Source organism: Canis aureus, chromosome 13 (assembly GCF_053574225.1).
Source record: "Canis aureus isolate CA01 chromosome 13, VMU_Caureus_v.1.0, whole genome shotgun sequence".
Lineage (NCBI taxonomy): Eukaryota > Metazoa > Chordata > Mammalia > Carnivora > Canidae > Canis > Canis aureus.
Genome location: NC_135623.1, coordinates 29,257,208 through 29,282,245, shown reverse-complemented (window position 1 = coordinate 29,282,245; position 25,038 = coordinate 29,257,208). Strand labels below are relative to the sequence as shown.

Sequence of the window (25,038 nt, the reverse complement as noted above, 5' to 3'; positions counted from 1 at the left end):
GCACACCAGAAATATTCATGGGACAAATGATACAAAGTTTGGAATTGGAGACTGATGAAATTAGAAGGGTTTTCAGAGGCTTAAGGAGAATACTAAACATTTGAGATCTCACCTGAAGACAATGTTGTAAAACCTAAACTGGAACAAATTATAAGAAATAGAGCAGTGATTGGGACTTGCCATAGATTAATAGACGTAGAGTTTGGCTCTGAAATCTGGCTGTTGGAATATATTTCCTATTTTTGCTGAAGACCTCCAGTGTTCTCTCTTTTTCTCTTAGCTTGCGGTCTAGGTTGAGATGTCGTTTGGTCTCTTATCTCTTTTTACTGTTAAACAAGTCTTATCTCTGCATATACAATTATACCTTTGTCTTAAACCTGCTTCAACCTACTTAAAACACAACGTGCTATATATTCCATGTGCTATTTATAGTAAAGGGTAAAAAGCCTCCAAAATGATAAAATATCGGAGAACCTGAATTTTTAAAGTTTGACCAGCATCAGCAAAGATGTGTTAAGTACTTATTTGTACCTAAAGTTAGATTACACTTAAAACTCCAGAGATGAAAAAAAAAGGACATTAATACCTCTTTAAATGTGAGGGTCAATTTACTTATAAATTCATGTTGAATAAGTATTAATTGTTATAAATCCAACTGGCAAATGAAGAGACATGTTTATAAATGACATTACTAGATCCACGTTAAGGTCCAAAGAAATCAATCAGTTTCACCAGATAAAAATGTGTTATAAATAACAAAAATAAAATGTAGAATTTGTAATCAAGGCAGGAGAAAAAAGAGCTGTTTGATAAGAAAGAAAGAATTGAATCTGTGCTTTACAGAAATTATTCCTGTCACTGAAAAAGTAGCAAGTAAATGAATGGTGCTGGCAGTAATTCTCTCCTTCTCAGAGGAAATGTTGATTCTTTCCCCAAAAGAGAAGACTCCGCCACGGGAAAGCTAAGCATGTGGAGTAAGCAAAGAAACAGAAACAGAAACCAAACTAAACCAAACAAACAAAAAAAAAATCGTTGAAGAAAAATTAAAGCAGAAAAAAAAAAAAAAAACCCAAGCATTCAGAAATTTACTATCTGGCATGAAAAGATTTCAAAACCATTACATTAAGTTGCATTGTTAATCACTAATTTATCTTTGATATGAAATAATTATCCGTCCCATGATCAAATAAAAAATTTCTTGGCTTATCAAGTATATGTTGATCCAACTATCCTCATTATTTTGGGGCATGATTCTGGTTTTATTAATTGTCAATAAAATGTCCAGTACAATGTAGTAAATAATTCTCTAGTATAATTGTACATAATTATTAATAATAGATTTTCATGGGCACCTGGGTGGCTCAGTAGTTGAGCCTCCGCCCAGGGTCCTGGGATCGAGTCCTGCATCGGGCTCCCTGAATGGAACCTGCTTCTCCCTCTGCCTATGTCCCTGCCTCTCTCTCTCTTTGTCTGACATGAATAAAAAATAAAAAATAAAAATAAAATTAAATTAAAACTTCATAAAAAAATAATAGATTTTCTTCTCTTTAATTACCAATTCAATTCAGTGAAAGTTACATTCTGAAGTCTATCTTTTGTAAACACTTTCTTTTTTTAAAGAACATCGTTGACGTACAAAAAGAGAATACTTCTGCTTTGGCAGGAAAAAAAGACACAATTCTAGAACTTGAAAACTTAAACTTTTAATGTTCTTCATATCTTAATCTTACTACTTGAACCCTAATAACAAATCTTAACCCAGATATTAAATTAGGGATCTAAATTTCATTGCTTACTAAAAGATTGAAAGAATATTTCCTGTGGCCTGTCATACACAGATAGGCATAACTTATTAAAATTTGAAATTGAACTTGGGATATTGATTTTTAACAGGAGGATATAGTAGCAAATTAAACTGATGATAGGAATCAGGTTTTAAAAGTCTAAAAGCCAAACTGCAATGGCTCTTGCCTGCTAAGTGGAACGATACCATTATAGTGAAGAACCCAGTTTGTTGTGTTTTTTTTTTTTTTTTCAAAAGGGTGCTATGTTCATTCATCAAACACAAGTGCATATTTTCATTTTACCAAGAATCAGAATTGAGACAAATATTTTACTTGAAATGCTTTCTACACAATCATTGTTTTAAAATAGACTGGTGAGCACTATGATTCCTCTACTGTGAAGACAAATGAGGGGTTCAGGAAAAGCCAAGCAGAGCATGCAGCTCAAATAAGTAGTTAGTTAGAGTTTGCCAAATGCTCCACATGATTTGGGGAGGGAAAAAGAAGTGTAAGGCATGATCCCAGTCTTCTCAACTTCTGAATTTTCTTTGACAGATTTGGATTTATTCTTTAAGACACTTAAAATTTTTCTAAATGGAGGCCGACAATAGTACTAAATGGGAAATTCAATGGTTTAAAACATAAGCTGGCGGTTGCTTAGGTTTGGAACACAATGGATTTTACCATTCGTTTTTTTTATTTAATAGAACGAATACAAAATAGGAATGTGTCTACTTGGTTGACATGTGCATAAAAGAACAGGATCACACACACTTTTAATGACATAAAAGCCTTACCCAGAAATAAAATATGCATTCAAGATAATCACGGGTTACTTTGCTGGAAGAAAAGATGTTATTTTGTTTATTCTTGCCCAACTTCTTTCTAAAGCTTACATTTTGCATTTAGAAATTTAATTCTGGGATCAGTGATGTCTAAATAAAATTTAGTTATAAAGAAAATCCAAACACATTAAACATGAGAAATTTTAGGGATTTTATCAGGTATACAAAGCCCAAGGTTTACTGTAGCATATCATCAAGATCACATGTCTAGAATTAAGAATAATGTCTTTTTATTGCTATAACCATAAACAATATATATTGCCTAATGCATGGTTTCATGTCTTATATTTGTATTCACCAAACTACGCCAATAAAAATAAAAATGGCATCTATTGAACACTTATTATATATCACACATTAAGAGCTTTACGTATTTATATCTTATTTAATCCTAATGACTACCCCAAGAGACAGGTACAATGATTATCCTCATTTTACAAATGAGAAAACAGAAGCACAGCAAGTTTAAGAATTAGCCCCTCATCTATATATAATAGAACTTATGAATGAGCTGAGGAAATGTTTAAAATTGCTATAACTTTTGTAGGTTTTATTAATGACATATGGATTTGAGATGTCATGTATTGACATACTTGTCTTTTACATTAAGTCTTTACACAAATGCAAATGTTAAGTACGTAAATGTGACATACCTTTATCAAAAATACCTGGCAATCACTGATATAGTCATATTCCAGCCCATCAAATGAATGATAGTGTCGGTCCCCATATATTGTGCACACGGCCGGGCATGGATAGTAGGTGCAATTGAACATCCCTCGACGACAAACACTAGCCAAAAATAACACTAGTTATCTTTCTAAGACATGTGACTCTAATTAGCATTTTTCAAGCGATAAAAACATTATAAGGTTTGTATTCAAGAACATTTACTGAGCCAAGAGCCCTTACAAATATTGCCAATTGGTTCAATAACATTTATTACGCTGAGAAATTAGGCCTAGATTTACCACTTTGCTTAAATGTATTATCAGGCACCACAATCAAGAAGCCTAAAAATGGTGCTTGGGTCACCTGAAAACAGATGACAGCATAAAAAAATTGAATATAGTCATGATGAGAGCAAAAAAAAAAAAAAAAAAAAAAAAAAAAAAAAAAAACCATGCCATCTCCTATATTGGGATCAGTTTAAATATACTAGACATGACCTTGTTCATGAGCTTGGAATTTTTTTACCACATTTTAAGGAAATTGCATTTCAATTTTGTTTTATGGTACTGTTTCGGCTTATTTCCAAACAGAAGACCTGGTATTAAATGTGATCGTCTCTTCGGAGCATTTATTAATTTCTTATAAACTGGAGATATTGCTTTTCTTCTTAAATTTTGCAGTTTTCTTCTGGGCTGAACAAACATGCCCCAAAATAATGCTATGATTCCCCTGCAGATAATAGCTCTCCACCAACTCCTAAATGCCTTTAAAATCTTATTTACTCAGGCTTGATTTTTTTTTTCCTGAAGTCAGTCACATTGAATAAATATAAGATGATTGAAATAAATACAATTGCTTAGGGAAAAATTTTGTGAAATAAAAGGATCTCATTACCAGGTATAACATGGCGTAGCAATCACTTCTCCTGAGAGGTACTCCCAATCTTTCCAGATACATGGACAGCTTTCGGGGACATAACACTTGCCTTTGTGCTCTGCCATTCTTCCAAATGAAGGGGTAAATGCTGTTTAGTTTCTGTTTTGTGAAAATCAGTAAACCATCTATATTTATTAGAGCTGCCACAGGCATGTCCTAGCTCACCTAGGGAGGGGGCGGGTCTAATCTTTTGCTCCCTCTTTTTTCACCCAGTACTTTGCACATCACAGGGGCAAATAAAACGCCAGGCAAGTGACCAGATGCAATATTTTAACCTTTCTGCTATCGTTTGGCACAATGAAAGAGAAACAGCAGCGTAAAGGTCGCTTCGAGTGAGCTATTCCAAAAATAACACCTAAGGAATAAGTGGGGGCCCCTTTTTTCAATATTTGCAACTTAAAAAAAAATCTGTGGGACCTAACAATTTTTCAATAAAATAATAAATTATGAAATACATAACATTTTCTGTTGCAGGACAGAGAGAATAATCAAAAGCTCCTTATGTAGGTGCTTAAATGTAAAGTCCTGAGGACTTAGTTAAGATGTGTTTTGAATAAAAAGCCATTATATCAAGTGTTTCCCATTCTTTTTTTTAAGATTATTTATTTATTTACTTGTTTGTTTGTTTGTTTGTTTGACAGAGAGAGAGAGAGCACAAGCAGGGGGAGTGGCAGGCAGAGGGAGAGGGAGAAGCAGGCTCCCAACTGAGCAGAGAGTCTGAGGCTGGGGTGGATCCCAGGACCCTGGGATCGCAACCTGAGCCAAAGGCAGATGCTTGACCCACTGAGCCCCCCAGGGCACCCCTCTATGAGACATTTAATGAAGTACTTGCAGTTCATTGCGATTAATTCCCCTAAAGGTTTTTACATAAAAGAGTGCATTAAATTGAGTCTTAAAGGGTGAGAAGTCTTTCAGGCAAAGCCAGGGAAGAGAAGGGCTTTCCAGGCAGAGGAGAAATGGTGATGCCCAGGGAAAGTGGAGAGAAGTGTGGGAGAGGTGAGCTAAGAAAATACAGATTCTAGGACACTTGTCTGAAAGAAAGAAATGTAAATGGTATAATGCAGCCCTTACAGAGATAGGTTCACTGAGTCACCTTTACTCAACAATCGAGTGTCTGCTGCATGCTAGACGTTGGGACACACACATTAAGATGTTCACGGTCTTCCTGAGTGGAGTTTGAGGTCTAGTGGACAACACAGACATTAAATAAGGAATTACATTGCTGCTAGAAGAGCTGAGAGAGGGAAAGCAGGGAAAGAAACATATGGGATCCTTTCTATGAGAGAAGAGGCAAGAATCCAGGATTCCTGACTTCTATGTTAATTTTGATGGCATTGAATTATAACATTTGAAAGCAAATTCAGAAAGAACTTCATATATTTGGTCTATTTTTAGTAGCTGCTTATCTTATTATTTTAAGTTATTATATTAGTTACATTATTTTACTTTAAATTTTATTTATTAGTAGTATTTTATTATTGTTTGTGAAATAAACTCTTGAGAGAAGATTTTAAGAATATTGAAAAATATATGTATATATTTATATCAAGGGTATTAGAATATGTATCATATATAATATGTATCTAATCTTCATGTCAGAATATTTTGAAAATACTCTAAAGGTAATTCTCCTTTGAGATTATGGTATTTAGTTTTTATATTCATAGATATTAAGATACTTTTTAAGGGATAACCTTTCAGGAAGGAAATAGCATGTCAAAAGACACAAACATTTAAAATGTGTTAATAATAAAGAATGTGAAACACTTGTGAAACACTGTCTCTGTCTCTCATGAATAAATAAATAAAATATTTTTTAAAAATATTTCACAGAGAAAATAAAAACAACAGCAAAAACAAATATTTCTGAGTGCTTCCTGTGACCCAGCCACTATAGAATAGCACAGCACTAATTCACCTAATCCTCATGACAATCCCAAAGGTAGATTCTGTTGTTATCTTATAAATGTATTTTAGTAGTATCCCCACCGCGTAGCTTAACACAGTGTCCCAAATGTTAGCACCATTTGACTGGTGCATGACACATACTCAACCCCTTAGACGTTTGTAGATACACTTTAAAAGGAGAAAGCTGAGATTCTGAGGGCCTCAATCCCAATTACCCTGAGATCACGACCTGAGCTGAAAACACAAGTCTGACACTCAACCAACTGAGCCACCCAGGGACCCCAACAGTGATTTCTAAACCAAGTTATGAGGATCCTTCATACTCAATGAATGGCTGTCACTCCAAGGATCCCCATAAGCAGGTGACACTAGGCTTATTGTCCTAAAAAAAGTCAGTCAAGGTCAAATGGAAGACAATCCAAATCATATTATCATGAACAACTTTATAAAAGAATGTTCTATATAATAAAATTATTTCCAAATCAGTCAAAGGCCTCTCAGTTAATTCTAGCTATATTTACTTCAACACAATAAGAGAAGGTGAGAAAAAAATTTCTGTAGTTTTTGAAATGAAATCAAACCTGTAAATAAATAAATCATCGTTGAACTAACAGTCAAAGGTGACAGTAAATAAATATTCTTTAAAAAAATAATAGCGTTAATCACAGGCATATGAAAAAAATTAGGATGCAGCTTTATCAGCCATGAGTCCTTGAGTCATAATCAAATCAAATCAAGCAACGTTGTCGGTTCCAATTATTTTATCATAATAAAGGTTATATTTCCCTTGTCCTTTTTTTACTAAAATGTCTTCCTCATTTTACTAAAATGTCATCTGCTCTATGGCCTGATTCCTACCTGCCTTTACACCCCCACCTGCGGGCACTTGTTCTTTCAACCTCCTCCCTTTCTAAAGAGATTGGTATGGTCCCAAGTCATTTGGCTCTTTTATCTATTCCAGATGGGACCATCTAGACAAATGCAACTCTCCTGAGAAACGAACTACAAAACCTCTCTCTTCTTTGCTCATGGTTTAAAGGAACTGAGCCCAGGAATCCCTCCGTGCAAATGTGTTCACCGGGGAAGAATGGGTGACCTGTTTGCCTCAGGTGGCCTCTCTCTCTGTGCACTGCCTCCATTCACTACCAGAAGAGGGAGGGCCAGTGAGGCCAGATGTTAAGTGCCTGCAGGGGAACCAACAGCTACCAGATTCTGTATTTAACTTCCCTGTGGATGAGGCATTCATGCTAGTAAAGTAAACTTACAAAAACAGGAGTAGATTATTCTGCTATAACATAGTGATTCATATTGATTGAGCACCCCTCCCCCTCAACACATACACCATAGCTCACAAACATAACAGGCTTAAAAGAAATTTGCAGGAAAATCACCCAGCTAACATCAGCAGAGCTGGGACTTGAACTCTGGTGTGTTTGAAGCCAGAGCTCCCACTGGTCCCCACTGCCCTATGTAGCCTCCACGCCCCATATTTTTCATAACATCCATTAAGTAAAGCAGTTGGCAGGACACCTCGGGGGCTCATTGGTTAAGCATCCAACTCTTGGTTTCAGCTCAGGTCACAATCTCAGGGTTGCGGGAGCCTGCATCAGGCTCCACGCTCAGTACAGAGTCTGCTAGAGAGTCTTTCAAGTCCTCTCCCTCTCCCCCCTCTCCTCACTCATGCTAAATAACTAAATAAAATCCCAAAAAGATAAAAATTAAGAAATTAAAAAGTACAGCAGTTGGCCTCACTATTCTAACTTCACTTCAACAACCATAATATAGAAAAGATATGCACTTGAAGTATTTTAAATGGATACTGGCTCACTCTCACTTTCCCAAAACTGCAGTTAAACCAGGAGATAAATGCCAAGTCCATCCTGAAATGAGTTCTCTTCCATTCGTCGTATTGCTTCAACGATACTGTATGTATAACCCGTGCGACATATTTAATCATCTGTTATGCATCATGTGTAATATTTCAAAGACAGCATGTGATAGGTTACATGAATATAGCAAAATAATTACAATAGTCTTCTAGTTACCAACTCAGAGTTCACCACCAGTCAGAACAGTTTTAGCTATTTCCGTAAATAATATTTTTAAGAGCTCTTGCATTTTCAAATTCTAAATATTTTCAAAAAAAAAAAAGAAAGAAAAAAAAAAGGCTTACCCTGGAGCACAAACACAGCCACTTATACAGGGTGAGGATGGGGCACAAGTGAAGTTCATGGCCAGGTTTGCACATGTGGTCTCACAATTTACACCACCAGCTGGTAATTCAGGGTCAGGAAATCTGCAGTCGAAATACACTTTTCCTTCGGGACAGGCAGGAACTTCAGGGAAAAGGCACAGATATAATACTCTTAACTTTGTATTTGCTCCACAGACAAACACGCATGCTGACATGCATTTGTCATCAAAACAGAATTCATTGTAGAATATCTTACCAGTTATTACTAGATGATGCTCTGACTCTTAATGTTTGGTTGAGGAACGTACAAACCTTCTCCAGAACGATTCCCTTTGGTCTCCTAAATTGCAAAAACCTACTTGGAGTTTGAGAACCTTAGCTGCCCTCCACAAAGCAATCACTAAGCAACGGTTATATAATTTTCTGAGGTCAAGAAACAGGGTATTTTGATTGAGCCAAACATACACTTTCAATTTTTTGAGGACGGGTAACATAGCCTGCTCACACTCTTACAAAGCCATGTATTTACAATGAACACACGATAGTTTTAGATCTTTCTTCACCTCTGAGTCATTATTTACACCAGTCCCCACCACAGTGTGGAAGTACAAAAGCAGACATAATTATAGGCAGGGTAGGGGCTACATCTTCTTCCGGAAAGCTTTCGGGCTCAGAGGGATTAAATAAATTCCCTTACTGGGGCCAATGGGATCAAATCTTGTGGGCTCCGCTGGGAGAAGTCCGGCCACCTGGATTTCCCTCTCTTTTACTCAAAGCCACCCTGAAGCGAGTAGGGCGAGGCAAGGGTGACCCAGTTGCTACTGAATACGTGTGTGGTCCGTGAATATACCCGGTAAAGGAGCCTTGATGCTTGAATCCTCATAAAGCAAATCCAGGGCATATAAATCAAAGCTAATTTATAATAATATATACAAGGCCCTGCAAATAAATAACAAAGTAATAGCTCCGTTTTATCAGCCTCCACTTTTTCTGTCCATTAAAATCAATGAAAGCAGTGTTGTTTGTTATTTGTCTAGAACTTCTGCACAGTGACTAAAAACTTGAGGCTTTTTAATGGTGAAAACAAATAATAGGTAGAGTACTCTGTAGGATTTTCAGGAATGATAAGCAAGTGTAAAACAACATTCTGAAGAGAGATGGTGGTAGATGTCATTTTGCAAACCATGTGTAGCTGATGGCTGCTAGGCCTAGAGTCCAAGAACCAGTGGCAGGAGCCTCACCTCGGCCATCGGCAGAAATGTAGCATCTTGGGCATCGTCCCCGACCCTGCTGATCAGAATTAATGTTTTACCAAGGTCCCCAGATGATTGTGCACACATCACATCTGAGAAGGCCTGGTCTAGAGTAGTTTCCCAATCGCTGTTCCACAGATGGGTTTCAACAGATGCCTGGATGCACGTGCACCTGCACCCGTTCTGGGGTAGGCCGCCTGTAGGCATCCCCGGGTTCATCAGTCTGCCCCTCAGCAGCCTTGTAAGTTCACCCCAGTATGTCCTACGAATATTATAATCATCAAAGTGAAGAAAAAAAAAAGGAAGTACGGAGCACCAGGTTGAGGAACATTCCCAAGGCTATATTCATGCACATTGGCAAGGAGGGCTGTGATGGATGTCTGGCTTCCAGAAAAAGGGCAACAGTGTTAGAGCAGCGTTCTCTTTCAGGAAAACATCTATCTAGCTCTTACCAGTAGAGGGCGTGGCTGGTTCTTCACATTTCACCGTCCCATTTGAACACTGGCTAGTAGAGGTAAACAGATAGTTAATTTATGAGGCCACATCTCAGTTTTTTCTATATTTCAAAAACAATGGACTATGCAAAAATTGATGGGGCACACTTACAGATATTATTTTTCCCCACATATTCTTTTTTTACAAATAAGTTATTGGCTTAGGTTCAATTTGAAGAGACCTATTTCAGTTCAATTTTTATCAGACATATATGTGGGAGGCACCGCAAAAGCTATAGGGGACACAGAAACCAAAATTCACAGTCTTCACCCAAGTGCTTATATTCTAGTAAGAAAGGAAGACACACAAATAAATCTGTGCCGTGTGACATATACAATGTAGAATTATGTTTAAGATACAAAAGTAAAGCAAAGAGGGATGCCTGGGTGGTTCAGGGTTGAGCATCTGCCTTCGGCTCAGGGCGTGATCCTGGAGTGTGGGGACTGAGCTCCCTGCGTGGAGCCTGCTTCTCTCTCTGCCTCTGTCTCTGCTTCTCTGTGTGTGTGTGTGTGTCTTTCATGAATAAATAAATAAAATCTTTAAAAAAACAAAAACAACAAGCAAAAACAAAAAGCTGAAAGTAAAGCAAAGAGAAATGGCTTAAAATCTCTTGGCAACTGAGATGATCAAAGAAGGCAAAGTCTGGAGAGTTTTTTTTTTTTTTTTAAAGTCTGGACAGTCTTAAAGAATGGATGGAGGTTATGACATGGATAAAGCAGGAAGCTGTCACACTCAGTGGAGATGTGGTACAAAGCCACATGTGGTGGAACAGGGTTCTGTGTAACAAAGTGCAAGGGGAGAAGTGACAGGAGATGCAGATGCCAAAGAGGCCAAGGCCAACTCCATTAAGATGCTAGGACTTCATCTCAGAGACCTTAAATGGGGGAAGGAATATGGTTGGTTCCAATTCTAGAACATTGGCAGCCACACTGAAGATAGAGTAGAAGCCCATCTTCCTTGCAACTTAGGATCTAAATACAGGGCATAAGGCAAGCCAAATCAAGCTAGATTAATCTCGGAAAGCCCTTAAGAAGATATCATTTAATTATATCTCAATTAAAAAGAGAAATCAAGATAGGAAACAACACTATCCAGTTCTCAACAACTCCAGCATAAACAGTGTTTGCTTCAGCGTTGGACCAGACCATGTGTTCTACATCTGAGCCCAGGTGAAGAAGCTGACTAGCACACAAGGGCCATGTTACACGAAATGTGTGCATGTGTATCATGCTACCTGAGATGACACGCAGAGTAGGACTCACTCACACTGTGCAGGCGGAGAGGACCTGACATGGATCCCAGGGCACAGACCCCGCTCTTCCAAATCATTCTCTCTCTCTCTCTCTCTCTCTCTGAGATATAAGCTTTTTTAAAGAAGAATGGTACAGGAGTTCGCTGCACTAATAGAAATTTTTTTCCTCCTTGAAGTGGATGGTTCCTTCATTTTTGCCAAGTTTACTTAAATAAATCCAATTGCGTTAAATTCTAGAGAGAGATAACACCTAAGTAGAATGGAAGGGGGCAAGACTCGAGGCAAGAAAACCAGGTAGAAAGGCCCAGAAAAGAGACAGTGAGAGACATGGCTAGAGAGTAGTGATGGGAACACAGGAGTGGAATTCACCTATGTCCAGAATGCAAAGTCCACTGGGGTTGGGGGTTTACTGGCTGGAAGGAGTGTTGAGCAGAAGGAAAAAGTTCGAAATGATTCCTAAATTTCCAGCTTGGGAAACTGGCTAGTAGTACAACCTACTAGAGAAAGATTCAAGAGCTGGTGGCCTTGGTGTCTTGATGGAGGGGTGAAAGGGGGGCAAATAGAAATAACAATAAAGATCAATTGACCATAAACAGTTTACTGCCACAAACACAAAATCGGCTGCAGAGCAAGGTAGGCGATGGAGTAAGCACTGCAGAGCCAGCTTTCCTGGAATTGGAAATCAGCTTTATTACCTGGCTGCTTAACTGCCTGTGCCTCATTTTCCTCACCTGTAAGCAGGGCCTATAGCAACGGTGCCCAACTCTCTTAGGGTTAACGGTGGGGACAGTTTGAATATTAAACGTAAAACCCTTAGGCTGGCACCAGGACTGCAGAATGTGCATGGTAATGGTTAGATATCATTATTATCATTATCATTACTATTATCTTCTATTATTATCTGCAGGTCCCTGTGGTGCAACTCGAAAGAGGGAGATTAGGAGTTGGATGAAGATCAATGTGGACTGCTGCATGGACATGTCTGCATTTTCCACAAACAGGTTAGGACAGGAAGGAGTGTCACCCTATGAATAAGTGTCATCTCGCTAGGATCGAGTTCACTAGGGAGGGTGTCCCCTGACTTGGGCATGTGGTATGTGTGGTTCAGGCCAACTAAAACCCCTCAGCAGCTTGCAGTACTTCTGAGAACCAAATTCATCAAAGGGCTTCCATTCCGCTGCGTGACACCTCAATTCATAACTATTTTCTGCAGTCATGAGTGTAAGACTTAGTTAGGCATTCCGTGCTGAAATGGAATATATATGTGGTTGAAAAGGCCATATAAAGGTTATCCGTACACCTTAAATTATAAAAGTCATATTTAGATTTGTAGTTTGGGTTTAAAAATTATATTAGGACATGCTGTCAAGTACAAGCCCCATCATTGAAATCTACCATAAGCCAGATGGTGTTGGGATGAGCTCCCCAGGCTGATACACGCTGCCCCTATAGTGACACCGGCAGTGAAATCTACAAAAAAAAAGGGGGGGGGGGTAAGTTAATAAAATAGGATATAAATTTTTTAAAAACACTACATTTCAAGCAGACCTTATGCTCCATATTGGTGATGTTAAGGCACACACTAAGGATGACATAATCCATTGCCTGCCTGCAATCCTGTTCTGCGAATGGCAGGAACCATTTACCTGTGGAGTATCGCGTAGCTTCAGATTATGTTTTCTGCAGCACAGGTTCTGTGTCAGTCTCAGTACAGACTATGTGGTTTTCATCATGAAAAAGCCCCTGAATGCACTTCAGAGAAATATAATTGATATATCATTTTGCCCTATGTGTAAGACAAAAACCCTGACCCCCCCATGAGATCTGAGGCATTTCTGAGTGCTGATAGGCACTCCTGCTACTGAGATTTGGCACATGACAGTAGAACATGAGCCTTGTTATTAATTTTGACATGGTAAGAACAAGCAGGAATAAACTTTGGGATTCACCATCACATTCCTTAGCTGTTCCTACAGCTACTTGTGAACATGTACACGGTTAAAAATAAGGAAATAAAGACATCAAGAAACATTAAGGCCACAGCTCACAGGCACATCTCTGCATATATGCACACTCGTTTTAGAGGAAAGGTAGCTATTCAATCATGGAGAACATTTATTTTCCAGTAAAGGGTGTTGAGTCAATTAAATTTGAAAAAACAAACAAAACAAGCCTGGAAGCCCATTTAACTTATAAGGGCAGAGAGAGATGCCAGATCCTGTCAGCCCACTCCTGTGACTTACATGGGCACACAAAAGTGAAGCGTGTCTTCATAGTATTTGCCTTCGGGACAGTTGCAGCCCTCAGCACAGTCATCGTTACACTGCTCAGGGGCAGCTAGGGACACGCAGGAGCGGCGACAAAAGGAGGCACAGTGGTGGTACAGCATGCCCTTCTGGCACACGACCCCTAGGATGAAGGAGCATCAGGTAAGGATTGCCACAGGGCACAAAGCATTAATGCTGGGTGATGAGTCTATCACAGACGGAAGCCAGGAAAGACAAAGATATATCACATCAATAAACCTTAGAACATTATAGAATCCTATAAGAGAAATAAAAAAGCAAATAAAATGACCGTTGACCCTTGAAGAGCATGGATTTGAACTGCGTGGGTTGGTCTAACTATACTTGGATTTTTTTTTCAACAAATACAGAATAGTAGTAAATGTACTTTCTCTTCTTTATGATTTTCTCAATAATATTATCTTTTCTCTGGCTTCCTTTATTACAAGAATATAGTATATAAAACATACACAAAAGATGTGTTTATTGACTATATTATCGGTAAGGCTCTGGGTAACAGTAAGCTGTTATTAGTTAAGTGCCTGGGGAGTCGAAAGTTATACATGAATTTCAACTGTGTGGGTGGGAAATTAGTGGCCCCAACTCCCCCAATCTTCAGGATCAACTGCATTTGCCTCAATAGAAGTGGAACAGATGTATAAAGTTTCTATTTTGAAATGTTTTTAAGTGTGACATTCCACAACAGTCTTTAACAGTCTGTACCATATTTTTTAAAATATTTCAAGTATTTTGCATGTCCGAAGAAACTTTCTGTCCTCACATTTTAAACCTATTTACTGCTATACTGACATCATCTTGCTCATGACATTATTTAAATCTAAGTAAATTTTAAGTCTTCAACAAATAAGGCAAGAGTTGGCTTAATTGATCCATACCCATAGCTCTTATTTTTCACTTTTTGAATCAGGTCGATAATTTTTTTCTAAACCTTTCCAATTTCTCTTTAGACCAACCCAAACTGATTATAGCAGGCAAATTAAAATAATCTAGAAATATACTTGTAAAAAAGAAAAAAAAAAGAAAAAATCCTAGAGAGGTGACTGGTGGCTCAGTCAGTTGAGAGCCTGACTCTTGATTTCAGCTCAGATCATGATTTCACATCTCACAGTCCTGGGATTGAGTCCTCCCTCCCCCCACCTTGGGCTCCATGCTCAGCATGGAGTCTGCTTAAGATTCTCTCCTCCCTCTGCCCCTCCCCCTGCTTGTGCACTCTCTCTCTCTCAAATAAATAAATAAATAAATATTTTAAGAAAACCTAGGAAAAAGCTAGATAAAACATTTTAAAAAATGGTGGAGGGGTAATCTCCCAAATACCAGATGTGAAGAGGGAAATAAAATCCAAAACTTGAGAGGAGAAAGAGAATGGGTCCCAGGAAACCTGAGCCTCACATTTAACTCATGTGGGAAAGGAAAATGAAAGTTGATCCTTCAGAAGGCAAGGACCTGGGAGAATTTTAACCTGGACCCTCAGAAAAGCTCCATCTTCAGTTGAGAGATGTACTACAGCTGAGGTCAGCAGACTTTTTCTGTAAAGGGCCAAATGGCAAATGGCCTCAGCTCTGCAGGCCATCCAATCGCTGTCACAACTACTCAACTCTGCCTTTGTAGCTCAAAAGCAGCCATAGACAATCTGTAAACATATGGGCAATAAACTTTATTTACAAAAACATAGGAAGCCCAAGGGTGTTATTGCTAACTCCTGGACTTGAAGAAAATCTGACTATAATACCAGAAGAGGTCAGGAGAGCTTCTCTAATTCCATGGGGTCTGTGATGAAATAAAGTATCCTCTGAGAAATTAAATCCCAGATATACATCCTGTACAGTTTGGTGTATGGATTTTCATTACTTTTATATTTACAATATTTTTGTCTTAGAATGCCCAAGCTGAGAAATTACTATCAAAACTGGCCAGTGATACCCCTACAGCAACAGGGAAAAGCTTAACGCAATCTGTGGCAGGGAGAGGGTGGAGAGGTGGGAAGTGACGCTCCTGAAACCCAGGCCATAAAAGATTCTAACAAGCGTGGGGCAAAGGGTGGCTCTGATAAAGATTAACTCATAAAAAAATTATACAACACGTAAAGAAAGGAAACAACTTACCATGAATGAGACAACAGACACCATAGCCATGAGGTTGACCTTGAGATAATTGCCTGTTGTGTAAACGTACCTATTAGCTACAAATCACCTATGCCACCATCTCACATAATGCTCTTCCATATTTTCTGATACTTAGATATGATATTTTAATGATAATTTTTTTCAGATTTTTCACATTATTTCTGTTGCATATCTCAAATGATGCAGTTACAACTCTAATTTTGCTTACAATAAAAATAGTAAAAAAAAATTATTGGTCTTATCCAATATAGTTCCAATTTTAAGAAATGAAGCATTTCATTTGTTTTTCATGTTTGCACATTTTAATCATCTTCCAGATAACTTAGGCAATATTGACCTTTCTTTTAAAAAAAAAAAAAAAAGCAGTAATTACACAAAAATCTTTAAAGTGTCATCTGATCATCTTTATCTATACCATCATCATACTCACCACAGAATGAAATCTGAGCTCTGAAATCAATGGTAATACCGCGCTGGCTGCAGAGGTAGGTGTAGTGGGCAAGAGCATTGCACAGACAGGCGCTTCCACACTTGCAAGCGTCATGGCGGCACAGCTGATAGTACAGCCCAGGGCTAATGTAGATGTGGCAAGAAGCAAAGAGCTCTTGATGGATAACATCACAGTGTGCTGCATATCCAACTAACAGACAAAACAACAACAACAAAAACCATTAGCACCTCATTTCCTAGTCCAGATCATACCTTTAAGTATCAAATTCCAGAACTATCCAAGCATCTTGCTTTCCTAGTAATATACAAAATTGCATATAATTTTCAACAGGAGCCAACATTTTCCATTTATACTGTTTTGTTGGTTTATTTTTACATTTAGTAATATTGGTGACAGCACTTAATCCATATTTAATAATCTTTGGCAAAAAAGAAGTATTGTGTTATATCTGAATAATATGAGTAACAGAAGTGTCAATAGAAATGGTCTCAATTACCCAACTGTCTGAGGACCTTCACAGAAAATTGCCCCAATTCTGCTATAAAGAATTGGTGAGTATTAGAAGGCTTATCTCCAGACAGCCACACACAGTAAGAAGGGTGCCAGATTGTAGATGCTAGGGCAACTTCCTGGAATTCAAAATTATCCAGGAAGGATTGGGAATCATCTCATTCCAATGAAGTCTCTGGGGTAAATATAATGCGGCAGTTACCATATAGTCATTGAATACAATGTCTGCGCAAGGAACATTGAACAATGTCTGGCAAATACCAGGAGCTCAATGATGTCTGATAAAAAATCTATGAATGCATGAATAAATGAGTAATGAATAGAGATTAGGGATTGGACTACATGCTAAAGGCCATGAAATATAATACCAACCCATTTTGGGAGGTCTGTGTAATCACTTCTTGAATTTTATCGACTTTTCCCTTGAGAATGACTGATCAAATAGAATTATGGAAGTAACCAAGTTTGACAAAGCAATCTAAATTCCATCTTTCTAAAAAAAAACACATAAACTCAGCTATTAAAAAGAATGAAGTCTTGCCATTTACAATAATGTGGATGGAGCTAGAGAGTATTATGCTATGTGAAATACATCAGTCAGAGAAAGACAAATACCATATGATTTCACTCATGTGGAATTCAGGAAATAAAACAAATAGACATGGAGGGAAAACAAACCAAGAAACAGACTCTTAACTATAGAGAACAAACTGAGAGTTGCTGGAGGCGAGGTGGGTTAAATGGGCGATGAGTATGAAGGAGGGCACTTGTCATAAACACTGAGGGTTGCATGGAAGTGATTAATTATTTCTACACCTGAAACTAACATTACCCTGTATGTTAACTAACTGGAATTTAAAGGAAAAAAAACCCTGAACTTATTTTGTTGAATATTTTAAATATATTTATCATTGGTAAAGAAATACATGGTAATTAACTGAGTATTATATTTTGCATTGCTACAGATAAATATATGAAAACAAGTAACTTAGACTATAACTGCATTCTGTTAGCATGCATTCCTCTAATTCCCAGGAACTCCAAAACAAAGGAATATATCAGTGGGGGCTTTTATTGTGTGCCCTAAGGATTTGTAAATCAAAAAATATTCCCACTAACATTAAGTAAAATAGTGCCTCAAGAAGATCCTTGTGAAAAAATATCCTTCAGAATCCACATCAGAATTATTGACTTTTTATTTATTTTCCTTTTTTGGGGGATCTTTCTAAGTTTACCTTTGTGAAATCTTAAAAAAATAGGTCATGGCAAAGGTGAAAAAGGATAATATCTAAAATATATGTCATAGAAGACATGAGATAGGTGGGTAAGCATGATAACATATATAAAAATATGTGTATATTTATATGTATATATATAAAATAAAATGGCATGTAACAAGAGAGGTCATCAATAAAAGACCAGAAGGAAATGGAGTTTATCATTTAGTAACCATTACATGTTACTATAAAAAAAATAAAATTGCTACAATATCAAAGAGAAAATTGAGAAAGTTAGAAACAAACTGAGCAAGACTAACTGAAGGAGAAGGAAGTCTATTAGAAATTTGAGGACAGAATAGGAGAGAAAGTATCCTTAAATGGGAATGAGATTAAGAAGTATTGAATTATAGAGACCACAAGATTTTAGTCTAATCCTCTTATTATAGATGGGAAAAATGGCTACAGGAGTTAACAATCTTCTACAGGTTTAGAAGCTAGCTTTAAAATTAAAAAAAATAAAATAAAATAAAAAAGAAGCTAGCTTTGACAAAACACCAGCAGCACTGAAAGCCATCATCTTTCCAGGACACCAAACCTATAACTTAATAATAAAGACCATATGATAATCAACAGAATCCTTCCAAACAACCACTACAAAATCCAGGGATTGTACTGGGTTCTTATGGGTACTCAACCACTATTAATAGTATGTAATAAAATAACTACATAGAAACAGTAAATTAGCCAAAACACTTAAACAAATTAAAACTATAAAAATGTTTATTTAAGCATGCATATTAATTTTTCACATATATATATATATATATAATATGTCTTTTTTTTTTATTGATCAATGGAATAGCCTTCCCCATAGTTTGCTGTGGCTTTAGTAAAAAAAAAAAATACAGCCAAAAATTCTTGGCATGTTTGTTGCACTGTCATTGCAAATTGGAACTCTGGAGCATGACCATCTCAAATTGTTGCACACTTGATGGCACAGACTTCCTTGGATCACTGGCTCCTGCTTATAAACCCATAACACGCTGTCTGAGTAGGAATTGGTAATGTGATAGGAACAGAAGAATCTGCATGAGCTGTCACACTATGGACCTGAAGTCGAACATCCCAAGACTATAACAGCATTATTACAGTATTTCCAGAGATTTCTCTTTAGCCTTTGAAGAATCTGAAATCTCCAGAATGCCAGCCCACATCTGTGAAGAGCTTAGGGATTTGTAAACCCCTAAAATAAGGACATTTATTAATGCAAATTAGTAAACAAAATAGTCATTTTCTGGAGCTCTTTTAAAAATAACCTAGATTATATAAAGAGGCATATCTAATTCTCTAATTTTATAAGATTACAGTAATACAAAAAAAAAAAAAAAGATTACAATAATACATGGAACTTTCCTCTACATTTACATGTAGGAAGAAAGACTTACTGTTTTGTTGATTAATGTTACAGGGGTCCACCATAGGAACATGGACAGGTGCAAAACAAGTAGTGGAAACTCTCCAAGCATTTGCATGAAGTTGTGGGGTACCTTCTATCATGCCTGATGGAGAACTAGAAAGCAAAGGTCACGTGCATCTTAGTCTCTTCCATTTATTTCATTTGTTCATAGTCTCCAATTACTAAAAAAGGAGAATACTATTTTTTTTATTTACAAGGAGAACTTAGAGCTTAAAATGTTCTATTTTTTAAAAACACACATGGCATTAGCTTCCTGTTATTAAGACTTTAAAATGTGTCACATTGTGGACATTCATGGTTTTATTTAATAATCACCTTAGCCTTGTGAAGAAAACATAATTTCTCTTTAAAAGAGAAAGCAAAGCAGAAGCTCAGAGAAATATCAACAGTCATTTAGCTGATAAGTGTCAGAGCCAAGATTCCAACCCAGTTCTCATCGTTTTAACAAAATATCATTCACACCACCAAATCATTAATGTGTGTGTGTAGTCTCAGTGACACGGGCAGAGGGTAGAGACCCAAATATACGGGACCCAAGTGTCCCAAATATAAATAGTCTATATGTCTGATTCAATATTTCATTTCCATTACGAGACTGAAATACTGAGGTACCATCCTTTTCGCTAAAAGAAAATTGAGGGAAAATGGTATAAAAGGCATACTTTCTCAAAGTTGCTCACTTCTTCCGTTTCCTCAGCAAAACAAAATGGAAGAGAAATACCTATTCTTTCAAAATCGGGCTTATAAACCACAACATTGCAAAGCCAAACACTAGGATGCCCCCCCTCCAGCAGCCATCAAGGTTTACAAACTCATCAAGCAATATTTAGCGAGTGACAATCCTTATTGGACACTGTCCAAACTACCTAGAGAAGCAGGTTGGACTAGGTCTCCTGTGGGAAGCTTTGCCCAAGCAAGTCGTGACTAATGAAAGCCCCCAAAATCATGGCCAGATAGCAGAGAAGGCTTTATCTCAGCTCTCTATACTGTCCTCATAAATTAACTGCTTTGGTTACCAGTGACCTCAGTCCCTAGTGACTATGTGGAGCTTCCCACCACCATGGCTGAGAGAGGAGAATAAAAAGGAGTTTCACAAGCCATTCCCCAAGGCTCATCCCTTGTCCTCACCCTTTCCCCTTTCCTATTCCTCAAAATCAAACCATCCTAGAACCATAAAGAATTACAGCAAACACCTAACCGCAAATCTCATTTTGTTCAAATAAGAGCACAGAGACTCAGAGAAATTGAAGAGCACTAGCTCTTTGCCTTCTTTCCCTCTCCTTTCCTCTTCGCCCCTACGGAGCACAATAAAATAGGTCAAGGTGATGGGTGTAGTCAGGGTTCCCAGGGGGAACTGACTCAGAGATTGGCTCTCTTATTTCATTTAATTCACTTAAAAGAATAAATACAAGAAAAAAGAGGGGGAATTAAAATGTAGACCCATTTATTTATTATATTTCATTTTATAAAATGCCCTATGGCTCACCATATTTAACTTGCTGCAACAAGATTTTCAAGTAATTAATATTTTCCATTCCACTATGTTTGCAGATTCACATTAACCTTTATGAAATAAAGAATTTTAACTAGTTTGTTGGAAAGCTAAACATTGTTCAAATTTATCTCTGCCTCTGAAATATTATCCTGCACTGTTATCACGCCTGAATGTTTATACATGGAGGAGACTGGTGCCTTAGAAAAAGGCAGACAGATCTGCCATCTGTTAAACATTGACTGCTAACCCATTCTGATAAACAAGAAAGAGAAAGAAGGCTTAAATTCCTTTTCTGCACATCTTAGCCAAGCCACTTAATATAGTCTGTTTCATGAATGTGATAAAAGATATCGATATTCTGACCTACAAATAAATGAAACATAATGAACTAGATAACCTAAAAAAAACATATTAGTCACAGAAGAGAAAAAGATAAATTATCTTCTGAAATTTAAATTTTTAAATGCCAGTTCTTTTTGCCCGTCCAAATTTTCTTCTTGCTGCCCTATTAAAAGCCCTACCTCCATGCAGTTCAACTATGTACTGCATATAAAACTCTATGCTAGTTCCTAAGAACAGAAGGATCGAGGACTTGATCCTTACTCTCAAAGAGCTCACAGTTTTAAGTGGAAACCAGACAGATAAGGGACAGATTCTCATAGATAACAAAGTCAAAGTCAACCATGTCTGATGGGATATGAGCTCATGTTTTGAAGCTAATAAATTCTGAATTGGGTTGAACAATAAATAGGGATTCACCAGAAAGATTAGGAGGGGGAAGAAACCCAAATGAGAAAAATATGCAGCAGTGTTTAAAAAAAATGGAGTATTCGGGTGGAAAAATTTTAATTTGGTATTTGAGGAATGGCTTGTCCATGAAATGTTCTCTGGTTACCCAGTCCACACACTGACCTACTCATAATCCCGGCTGTGCTTCTTGCTATGGCCACATGGTTCAACATTTAACTTTTTGAAATTATCTCGGTGTTTTTATATATAGTTGATTAATATCTTGCATTGACCTAGTTCTTTCTTTCTTTCTTTCTTTCTTTCTTTCTTTCTTTCTTTCTTTCTTTCTTTCTTTCTTTCTTTCTTCTTTCTTTTTTTTTTTTGTTTTGACCTAGTTATTTTTGAAAGACTGCTATCCCCTCCTGATCTGCCTAAGGATGGGAACCATGTGATACTGCTTAAATTGCCCCACGGTGCTTAGCACGAGAACAGGTGCCCAAAGCACTTATCCTAAAGTGTACACTGGGTCTTTTCACAGGTGGGTGACACCACTTTGCCAATGTAAGGGGTACAACTGTACTGTACTGTTTTTCTTCTGATGAAACACAACTATCACAAAATTCTATTAAATTGGATGCCAAAATGTTGCTTTAGAGCCATCGTTCATACCAAATGATATAAATATTTTTAAGGTATAACTCACTATCTTTCATAATACCAAATGACATTGAGTCTTTTTAAAAGCAGTGAGTGTTCAAAAATGAAATATCGTTAAACTTGATAGGTGGCAGGAGAGACAATAAGGGATGGTTAGTCTGTGGTTCAGCCCATGGACTCTGAGTCACACCACCCAAATTCAAAGCCCAGCTCCACCATTTTGAGCTAAATGACTTCGAGCTATTCATGGCCACTTTGGGGCCTCACTGAGTTGCTTTATCTATAAAACAGAGCTACTCATCAAGGGATTGCTATAAAATTTAAATAGATGATCATGTAAAGTTCTTGGAACAGTGATGACTAAGCTATTATTAGTTAAGTGAACGTTTTTAATGAGAGAATTTGTATCTTCTAAATTACTAGTCATTAAATCATGTTAGCTGTACAGAAATCATACTTACAGGAAATCATCCCTTATGTTCCCATTAAAAGTGCCACACAGACCTAATGTTCTTCTTTTCCATGCACTAGTGAGCTGAATATAAATTCTTTCCCCATCTATAGCAAACAGAATCTTTAAACCAAATGTGGTTTTTAGAAGAATAAATAAGGATGACAGAGTTTGAATTTCAACAATTCCTGCGAGAAAAGAACATACATAAATCAGCTTTGAGACTCATAGGCCGTGTTCTGAAATGCTAGCATATAAGACCAGAGCTCTTCTTTCAAGAGACTGGGAACTAGAATTTAGGTAAAAGCTTGAAACATTTTCAAAGAGAGAGAGAGGGAGAGACCAGCTCCTGCTCCTGTGCTCCAGGGCCAATTTTTTGCCACCTTATGCTTTCTTTTCTCCCTGTCTGGGGCTTCAGCAGATCTTTTTAATAGATAGTCATGTCCACAGGTAATTTAGTTGGCAAGTATCTCTTGGCAGGTACGGGACAGTCCTTAGTATTTGAAGTCTGTCCTCTTTTTCTTGTGTGTGTGTGTGTGTGTGTGTGTGTGTGTGTGTGTGTGTGTTGTGAACTTTCTCCAAACTGGTCATGATTCAATAAGGAAGTGGCACTTTCTTCAAAAATGCCCCATTTCCTTCAGACTGTCAGCAAAAAGGGGAGCCATTTTAAAAGATACCTTTAGAGACAAGAAACTTATGTTTGAGTCTGAACTTTTGCCAGCAGAGGTGTTCCTCTTGTCTCCTCACCACAATTTCTGCCATCAATCTGGTCACCACCCCCAGAAAGCTGAGAATCATTCTTTGATCACTTTGTCCCCCTTTTCTCCTTCCCCAACCAGCTCAAAGCCAATATGTCACCAGATTTTTTTCCTAAATAATTTTTCTGTTTTCTTTCCATCTCCACCATCACTGCCGTACATCAGTTCCTCCTCTTTCTCTGCATGCCCTACTTCAGTATCATCCTAACTACTCCCCATGTTTCCTACTAGCATCTCTTAAAGCCATTTCCACATGGTTGCTATAGTAGTTCACAAAAAAAAGAGAGACTGCACCAGTTTTCTCATTAAAACTTAATATTTATTTGGTTGAACCACAGGAGACTGTTATCTTTGTACATAAGAATGGTCAAAAAAAATAATGGTCAAATAGTGATAATTTCATATTCAATTTCATATAGAGTTCAACCTCCTTAACATGACAATGAATAGCATAACCGTGTAATTTGTAATATAAATTGGGACATCTCTGGGACCGAGAGTATTAAAAATAACTATGCTAGAACACAGGCAGGAACAAGAAAACCCATAATGATGCCCTGCATCTAAGGCTTTCCCCGCTCTCATCTCCACCTATGTCTCTCTTCTCATGGCTGGACATTCTCCATCATCCTCTCCAGGCTTTCGTGGAACCAAACTAGTTTCCTCTAAACACATCACACAGTTCTATCTCTCTTGCTTTGCATGGAACACTTTCTCCACCTCCTTCCTCCTGGTAATCCTCTGCTTTGAAAACTTGACTACACCTGCACACTCCTGCCCGAGGCTGAGGGAGCTGCCCTCACTGAGCCCGCCAGAGTCCCTTTGAGTTTATCCTATTTTATGTAAGTGGCTGTTTGCTTGTATCTCTCCTCTTGCAAACTCTAGGCCACCTGAGTTCTCTAGTTCCCCCAAACATGGTCATCTCTGAAGTGTCTAGCTGAGAGTCTGGCAACACCTGGATACTCAAATGTTAGATTAGTCGGTCAGCGGGAAAAGACTTTATTTAGCTCGTTTTATTGCTATTGTTAATCTAAGGAAAGTACAACACTGCTTCTTACCATTCAGATTGAAGCCTTGGTTAGGACTGGTAAGGATTTGTCCTCCTCTACTAAGGGTCACTTGTTTGTTAAAATCATCATCCAGAATTAGAGTTATAGACTGAAGGCAGACCAAGCCAAGGTTCTGCAAAAAAAATCAAATTGTCAGTTAAAGGAATGAGAGAGAAATAGAGACATAGAAAGAGGCAGTGATAATGGGAGAGGGGAATGGGGAAAAACAAGAGAGAGACAGGGGAGAAAAAAGAGGGAAGAGAGTACACATAGTTAACAATTTCTGGTATGAAAAAGGCTTGAGTATAAGTAATATAATAATAATGACCACATAATCTATTTTATATACCCCCATTACTAATAAAATATGTATTTATATGTATTTATATAGTACATTAAGTACCATATACATACCTATATTTTACATAGAACATTAAAAATGTTCTCAGCAAAGTGCCAATAGTTATGTTTTC

General features: G+C 37.5%; 1 protein-coding gene and 1 long non-coding RNA gene across 6 annotated transcripts in view; one reads left to right on the top strand and one right to left on the bottom strand.

The window, feature by feature from the left end:
- The window catches only part of OTOGL (otogelin like), a 131,065-nt gene that overhangs the window by 70,447 nt on the left and 35,580 nt on the right, over positions 1–25,038 (bottom strand). For all 3 annotated transcript variants that reach the window (XM_077845625.1, XM_077845624.1, XM_077845623.1), the window contains 10 exons: positions 24,575–24,698; positions 22,769–22,946; positions 19,395–19,519; positions 16,199–16,408; positions 13,583–13,748; positions 12,735–12,809; positions 10,045–10,097; positions 8,319–8,481; positions 4,196–4,303; positions 3,283–3,421 (listed from right to left, as the gene is read on the bottom strand). In XM_077845625.1, coding sequence (XP_077701751.1) covers positions 3,283–3,421; positions 4,196–4,303; positions 8,319–8,481; positions 10,045–10,097; positions 12,735–12,809; positions 13,583–13,748; positions 16,199–16,408; positions 19,395–19,519; positions 22,769–22,946; positions 24,575–24,698 — 1,341 coding nt within the window. The remainder of the gene's footprint in view (positions 1–3,282; positions 3,422–4,195; positions 4,304–8,318; positions 8,482–10,044; positions 10,098–12,734; positions 12,810–13,582; positions 13,749–16,198; positions 16,409–19,394; positions 19,520–22,768; positions 22,947–24,574; positions 24,699–25,038) is intronic.
- The window catches only part of LOC144282238 (uncharacterized), a 41,345-nt gene continuing 29,696 nt past the window's right edge, over positions 13,390–25,038 (top strand). The window contains exon 1 of one of the 3 annotated variants that reach the window (XR_013350583.1): positions 13,390–13,768. This is a non-coding gene — a long non-coding RNA (uncharacterized LOC144282238). The remainder of the gene's footprint in view (positions 13,769–25,038) is intronic. The other 2 variants (XR_013350581.1, XR_013350582.1) reach the window with 2 other exon arrangements.